Source organism: Penaeus japonicus, unplaced genomic scaffold (genome assembly GCF_977035675.1).
Source record: "Penaeus japonicus unplaced genomic scaffold, GWHDUDI00000001_assembly GWHDUDI00000040, whole genome shotgun sequence".
Classification (NCBI taxonomy): domain Eukaryota; kingdom Metazoa; phylum Arthropoda; class Malacostraca; order Decapoda; family Penaeidae; genus Penaeus; species Penaeus japonicus.
Genome location: NW_028234442.1, coordinates 24,109,925 through 24,118,607, shown reverse-complemented (window position 1 = coordinate 24,118,607; position 8,683 = coordinate 24,109,925). Strand labels below are relative to the sequence as shown.

Genomic DNA, 8,683 nt, shown 5'->3' with positions numbered 1-8,683 from the left:
TCAATTTGTAAAGCCAAATGTAAACACGCTTTGATTTTGAATTATATATATAGATTAATTATGCATACAATTTGTATATACCTGCAATAAATTATATCAACACTCAATCCTAATATGAACTGAAATATGGTTCACCTCACTGAAATAAAACATCAAATAGGCTGGTGAAATAAAATGTATATACAAGAAAACAAACATATTTAAATGAAAGACTAATTAAAGAAAAAAAAAATGTAACATAACAATACATAGAAAAATGAATGATTAAAGATAAAGATAAATAACATAACAAGCAATTCATAAATAAAAAAATAAAAGATTATTGTGATGAAACGAAAAGCAATATTGATAACCAAATAGACAATTCTCATAACGAGAGTAAAAGCAACGACAAAATATCGACCTGACCTTTGACCTAACAGGGAATAAAACCCCTCTCTGAAACGCTATTTCAAATACTAGGATTATTATCTGAACGATGTATCAAATATGAAAAATTGAAATATTTTGCCGAAGAGAGAAAAAAAAAGATATATCTTTTGCCGAAGAGAAATAATAATAATAATAATAAAAAGATAGATAACTAAAAAATAAAAAAGATATAGAAATCTCCTTCTATCGATGAATTTCCTTCCATTTTGGAAAAGGACACTTAAGTGGGAAAGAAAAAAAGTGGGGAAGATAAAAAAAAAAAAAATACTTGAACAGAGAAGGGGAAGAGATTGACGTGAAAAGAGGGGAGAAGGGGAGAGAAGAGAGGTGGAGAGGAAAGGGAGAGGGGGGGGGGGTGAGAGGCTGGAAGGCTGGGAGGGGGCTGGGATGGAAAATGAAAGAATGGCTAAGAGTAGAGGAGGGAAACACACACGCTTACGTATAGATTTAACTGTCTTCATTTTTCTCTCTCTATCTATTTATCTTTATATACAGTGTATATATATATATGTATATATATATATATATATATATATATATATATATATATATATATATATATATGTACATATGTATATACACATAGTGTAGAGGTAATAATACAAACAAACACACATACAACACAGCAAATAGCACACGAAACACACACACACTACACACACAACACACACACACACAGCACTCACACACACACACCCACTCACAAACACTCACACAAACACACATAGTTAATATATATAATTATATAGTAGTATATATATAATATAGTTATAATAGTATAATATTGTCATGTATTATATATAGTCGGCTATGCATGTATAAGAAGGGCAACAATCCCCCCTCCCCCCCTCCTCCCCTCCCCCCACAATACGAACAAGGATCGAGCGACCTTCCCTTACAAAGAACCAGCCTGCATGACGTAAGCGCGAGTTTCGAGTGGGGGACTTGCAAATAAAAAGGACATTTCAATCAAATTTTCTGTTTCACGATTTTCAGAATTTCAAATCTGATGGTGCGTTTATTTTGACTCTGTTTTGTTGTTTGTTGTTGTTGTTGTTGTTTCTTGGGAACCTTGTTTTTTTATATATGTTGTGTGTGTGTTTGTGTGTGTGTGTGTGTGTGTGCGTGTGTGTGTGTGTGTGTACGTGTGTATGTGAAAGTATTTGTGCATGAAAGTGTGACTAAATGAATGTGTGTTTGTGTATCCACATCTGTTTGTGCATGTCAGGAATACGAATGCTTGATAAATATTGAAGTGATAATGTTTCTTTTAGAAGCAGGGGGGAGGGGGAGGGGGGGAGAGACAACATTTTTCTGAAAGTCTCCAGAATGTCCGTATTTTTTTCCCCCTATTTTTGCGGTGAACTTCCACTTTGTGAAATTGACTGTACCTCCATTCGAAATGAGAAGATAAATTTGCCAGCGCCTGAAATTATTTTGACCGAGCGCTTTTGTATAGAGGAGGCATTTGATAGTGAATATACACCAACGCATATTATAGCCACATTATGAATACATAAACATTATATATATATGCATTAAAAATATGTGCGTGTGTGTGTATATATATGTATGTGTGTATGTATATATAAATATATATATATATATATATATATATCTATATATATATATATATATATATACTAAATATAATCACGATACAATATATAAATATACATTATATAAATATATATATGATATATATATATATATATATATATATATGTAATTTATATAATTATATATAATATATATATAATATACAAACATACATACTATACATATATATATATATAATATAATACATATAGTATATATATAGTACAGCACACACACACACACACACACACACACACACACATATCTATATATATATAGATATCACATAGTATAGATATCTAAATATGATATATATAATATAAATATATATATATATAATATTAATTATATATAACAGTAGTACAACATAATACATATATACATTCAACATATATATATATATATATATTGATTATAATTATATATATATAAGATATAATTATATATATATATACACACAGTACACACACACACACACCACACACACACATAGTCTAATAGTATATGATATATTTCGATAGTATGATATATATAAAATATATAAAATTTATATATATATATATATGTATGTATATATGTATATATATATATATATATATATATATATGTGTGTGTGTGTGTGTGTGTGTGTGTGTGTGTGTGTGTGTGTGTGTGTGTACATATAATTTATATAAATTTATATATGTATGTGCATACATGTTTATCTATTCACTGTCTGTCTATATATCTATACGCATACACATACACACATGTGAAGGTGTGTGTGGTATGTATAGATATACTACTATGTGTATACCTGCACGCACACACGCACGTGCAGAAAAATCCAGGTCAACAACCTTCACAATCATCCAAAGAAACTCCTCCCCTTACGCCATCCCTTACCTCAAGCCCCTCCCACCACAGGGAATGGGGAGTAGAAAGGGGGCGGAGCTACAGGGAGAATCGGGCCCTCCCTCGCGCCACTCACCTTTTATTTTGGTAATGAGGTTCCAGAGCGACTGAGCCTCGTAGAAGCTCTGTTCGTTGTTGACGGCGAACACTATAACAAAAGCTCGGCCGGACCGGATGGAAAGCTCTCGCATGGCCGGGAAATGATGCGAACCGGCCGTGTCCAGAATCTCCAGGGCGTGAAAGAGGCCATCTGTTGGAGATGAAAGGAAAACGATATATTAGTTTTAGCTTTTTTTTTTCTTCTTCTTCTTCTTCTTTTTTTTTTTCTTTTTCTTTTTAGAAGAAAAAGGATCAGAAACATATGTATCAGTCTTTGCGTGTACAAACATACAACGTACATACGCGCGCGCGCGTGTGTGTGCGTGTGTGTTTGTGTAAATGTGTTTGATATGGTTTGTGTGAATCAAACCGCGGATTTGTGTTGTTAACAACAAACAAAAAGTGATCTGTTCTCATGTCAATTAAGGGCGATATTCGCGTGCAAAAACACACATGAAAAAAGGGGAGGGGGGGGGGGAGATTAAGGGGAGGGGAAGCACAACACTAGAGCAAAGTAGAAGAAAGGGAGAGGCGGAGGAGAAGACAAGAAGGTAAATGAAAAAAAAGGGGTAAGTAGGGAAGACATGAGAGAAGAAAGGAGAGGAGGGGGAGAAATGAGGGGAGTAAAGAAATAAGAAATAGAAGATGAAAGGAGAATGGAAAGGAGAGATGGAGAACAAAAGAAGAAGAAGAAATAGATAGAGTGGAACAAGAGAAGGAGAGGAGGAAGAAGAAAGGGAAAGAAGAAGGGGAGGAGGACAAAAGAAGGGGGAAAGAGGAGAGGAAAAGTGGAAACAACAAACCAGAAACTTCAAGAAGATGACGTGTAAAGTAAAGACAAAAAAGAAAATAAAAAAGAAAATTATTTCATTTTCTTCAAATTCGAAGTAAAAAAAAAAAAAAAAAAAAAAAAAAACGAAAGATTATCAACGGGGGGAAAGTATCTGTCCTGGCCCTCGGTCAGAGTTCATTTAGGGCGATTGGCTGGTGCAGGGAACGTCCCCTCACTCCTCTCCCCTCCCCTGCCCTTCCCCTCTATCCTCCCATGCCCTTCCTCTTCCCCTCAAATCTTCCGCTGCCCGTCTCCCCTACCGCTGCCCTCTCCCTCTCTACCTTTCCTGCACTTTCCTGCCCTCCCTATTCCCGCTGCTCCCTCCCCTGCCCTTCCGCTCTCCCCTCCCCTGCCCTTCCCCTCTCCACCCCTTCTCCCCTCCCACATCCCCTTTCCCTCCTTTCTGCCTTTCTCCTCTCTCCTCCCCCGTCCTTTTATCCCCTCCCCTTTCCTTCCCCTCTCCTATCCCCCTACCTCGTCTTTCCTCTCCCTCTCCCCAAGCTCCCCCCTACATCGTCGTCCCCCCTCTCCTTCCCTCCTCCCCTCCTCCGTCCTCACTCTCCCCACTCTTTGCTTTCATCTCTCCTAGTCTCTTCCCCATTCTTTCTCTTTCTTTCTCTTTCTCTTTCCCTCTATCTATCTATTCACATATCTATCTATCTATCTATATACCTATTTCTTTCACTTTCTTTCTCTCTCTCTCTCTCTCTCTCTCTCTCATCATCGAGCTCTCTTCAATTCTTCCCGATCTCACATCCTCTCTCTCTCTCTCCTCGGGGTCTATCCATCATCCTCTTCCTCTCTCTCTTCTTTCTCAGTCGGCTTCCTCTCCACTCTTTGCGACTCTCTCCCTCACTCTCTCATCCTCTCTCACTCTCACGCTCTTTCTCCTTGTTCTCTCAAGTTTCTCGGATGCTACTGGCATCTCTCTATCTCTCTCACGATCGTTCTTCGATTCCTCTCTAATCTACATGGTCCTCTCTGACTCTCTCCTCGTGCTCCCCCATCTCTTCTCTCTCTCCTCTTTTCTCACGCTCTTTCCTCTGTTCTCCTCTCGCTCTTCAATCTCTCTCTCTCTCTCTCTCTCTCTCTCTCTCTCTCTCTCTCTCTTTCTCACGCTCTTTCTCTTGTTCTCTCTCGCTCTCTCTCCCTCCTTTCCTCCCTCTTTCTCTCTTTCTGTCTATTCACCTATCTATCTATCTATCTATCTATCTATCTATATACCTATTTCTTCCACTTTCTCTCTCTCTCTTTCTCTCCCTCCCTCCCTCCCTCCTTCCCCTCTCCCTCTCTCTCTCTCTCTCTTTCTCTTAAGGAGATTGAAGATGTCTCGTTGGGGAGATGAGGAAGAGGATTTCCAGCCAGGGGAGAAAGATGGTTTGCAGGGGAGATGGGGAGCTTATCTTCAAGAGATTACATGGGGAGACTATCAAGTCCCTAGGGGAGACTATCAAGGGGGTGGGGGCTATGGCTATCTAGGGAAATGAAGTAGCAAGGGAAATTGTCTCTGGAGGTCATTTAGAAAGAGAGAGAGAGAGAGAAAAAAAAAAGGTAGATGTTTAGGGAGAGAAGGATTCTAGAAAAAAAAAAAGGGGGGGGGGAAATGCGTTTTGATTTCGGGGAGAAAAAAAATCGTTTTGGGGGGATTTTGGGGGAAAGGGGGAGTGGGGTGGGGGGAGGGGGAGGGGGAGGGGGGGAGGCATCGGCGGTGGAGAAGTTCTGCTTCGCTGTTTTTTATGATTTTCTTCTTTGTTTTTTTTTTCTTTTTTCTTTGTTTATTATTTGTTTGTTTTTGTTTTATTTTTTTTTATCATTTTTTTTATCTATCTACTTTTTTGTTATCTTTCTACTAGTGAGATGAGTGTAGAGGGAGAGATAGGGGGAAGAGAGGGAGGGAGGGAGAGAGAGGGGGAAGGGAGGGAGGGAGGGAGAGAGGGGGGGGACTAGAGAGAAAGACGCCCCCCGAATAAACAACACACCTTCCACATTACTATATTCCTTTTCTTTATATATATAGTATAATATTATATATATATATATATATAGTATATATATAGATATATATTATAGCATATATATATATATATGTCGATATATCTATATTGCGTGTCCTCGATATATTATAGGATATACATATATATTATAATATAATATATATATAAATAGTACATATATATATATACATACATTATATATTATATAGTAGTTTATAGTAGTAGTTCATTGAGTATTCATGTATATATGTATATATACGATATATATATATATATATAATATATATATAATAATATATATATATATATATATATATATATATATATATATATACATATATATATATATATATATGAGTAATATAATATATATATATATATATATAGTATATATTAAAACATATATATATGTATATATATATATATATTATATAGATATATATTATGTAATATATATATATATATTATATATATATATATATATATAATATATATATATATATAGATATAATATATATATTCTCAGTATAGAGGGGAGGAGGGGGTATATAACATATATATACACACACACACACACACAAGTACATTGATATTCATATATACATATATTTGCATAAGATTAGATATTCATTCCCGTAATGCAGTTTGAGTTTACTTCGTATTTGGAGAACATTAATATCCGATTTACATTATAAACTTCCCAGAACAGCTTATAGATTTTGCAATTAAATGCATATTTCACAAATTACAAGAAAGAAAGAAAGAAAAAAAAATGATACATTGATTGCTAGTTATCGTTATTTTTGCTGTTTTTTTTGTTGTTGTTGTTGTTGTTGTAGCTGCTGCTGTTGTTGTTTTGTATGTCTTGTTTTTTGTTATCTCTTTCTTTATGGATTTTGGATGATCGTCATTGTGTTTGTTTGTTCGTTGGTATGTTCTGTTTATGTATGTGTGTTTGTTTGTTTGTGTTTGTGTGTATATTTGTGTATGTTTGTGTGATTGACTCTTTATGTATGTAGCTTAATGATATAAATAGATCCAATGAATAGACTCATATATTCACAAATAGACATCTATGTGTTTGTGCCTGAACAATATGTGCATGCTTATGTATACGTGCTTATTTTCAAAAAAAAAAAAAAAAAAAAAAAAAAAAATCCAATGCAAATCTATAAATGTATGTACACACGTATCATTTCAACTATAGCATTTTCTATCCGCTATGCTACATGTATTCAAAATCATGTAGCCTATTTTATGGCCAACACAATGCAGACTAGTCTACGCAGTGCGAACAATGGGTAGTTGAAGGGAAAATATTAATCTGTTGGTTGATATCATTTCCGATAGCCTCGCTGATGACGGAAATGAAGTATCATGAGAGAGAGAGAGAGAGAGAGAGAGAGAGAGAGAGAGAGAGAGAGAGAGAGAGAGAGAGAGAGAGAGAGAGAGAGAGAGAGAGAGAGAGAGAGAGAGAGAGAGAAAGGGAGGAGGGGAGATAGATATATATAGAGAGAGGTAGAGAAGCGAGAGGGTAGGAGGAATAGGAGAGAGATAGAAAAGATAAGAGAGAGATACGTAGGTACGTAAATAAAGGGAGAAGAGAGAGAGAGAGAGAGAGAGAGAGAGAGAGAGAGAGAGAGAGAGAGAGAGAGAGAGAGAGAGAGAGAGAGAGGGAGGAGGGGAGATAGATATATATAGAGAGAGGTAGAGAAGCGAGAAGGTAGGAGGAATGGGAGAGATGGGGGGAGAAAAAGATAAAGAGAAGATACGTAGGTACGTAAAAGAGAGAGATAGGGAGAGAGAGAGAGAGAGAGATTTGTCTGAGAGAGAATCGAGAGAGAGAGAAAGAGAAAGGGAGGAGGGGAGATAGATATATATAGAGAGAGGTAGAGAGGCGAGAGGGTAGGAGGAATAGGAATTGTCACGAGAGATAGAAAAGATAATGAGGGACAAACGAGAGAGATACGTAGTACGTAAATATAAGGTATATAGGGAGAAGCGAGAGAAAAGAGAGAGAAAAAGAGAGGAGAAGAGAGGAGAGAGAGAGAGAGAGAGAGAGAGAGAGAGAGAAAGGGAGGAGGGGATATAGATAGATAGAGGTAGAGAAGCGAGAGGGTAAGAGGAATGGGAGAAAGATAGGAAAGAAAAGAGAGAGAGAGAGACTAACACAGGCTCCTGGCTCTGCGCTAGATAGAGCGACTCGCCTCTCTCTCTCGCTCTCTCGCTCTCGCGCTCTCTCTCTCGCTCCTTTGCTCTTTCTCGTATGTGTGTATGTGTCTGATAAAACATGACTCTTTCATCTCCTACGCCGTATGGACATGCTTACTTGGCACGCCAGCTCTCCACGCACCGCCTTCCCGACGACTCTTCTCTCTAAATAATAACATCATGCAAGATCGTAAACAAACGAACCCATACTCATACACCTGGCTTACCGCAACATGAACCACCATCCCCCAATGGCATCGTCAAATCTAACAATTCTAAGATCATCAGCTCACGGAACCTATCTCTAACAAGGACCCTAATGACCGCGCGCTGGAAAGGACAAAACATCAAGAGGAAACGCTGTGGCCTCCATGCCTATAGGGGCTCCAAAACCTGCCAATAAACTTCTCCACGTATCTTCTGAGGCGATGGACAGCTTTCAGACTTCCCTATGGAGCGAGGCCATGTTCTATGTTACCAGAATGGATGGTTAAATGCCTGCCATTTTGGGTAGGTTTTGAGGTGAGTGTGGTGGTCTATATATTGCATGTGAGTATTATTATTATTATTATTATTATTATTATTATCGTTTTATCATTCTTTTTGTCACATCATTGTCACG

The 8,683-nt window shown here is 37.2% G+C and overlaps 1 protein-coding gene across 1 annotated transcript in view; it reads right to left on the bottom strand.

Annotated features, from left to right (window-relative positions):
• The window catches only part of LOC122267449 (ras-related protein Rap-1b), a 47,324-nt gene that overhangs the window by 16,363 nt on the left and 22,278 nt on the right, over nt 1-8,683 (bottom strand). The window contains exon 2 of the mRNA XM_086534247.1: nt 3,002-3,175. Coding sequence (XP_086390373.1) covers nt 3,002-3,175 — 174 coding nt within the window. The remainder of the gene's footprint in view (nt 1-3,001; nt 3,176-8,683) is intronic.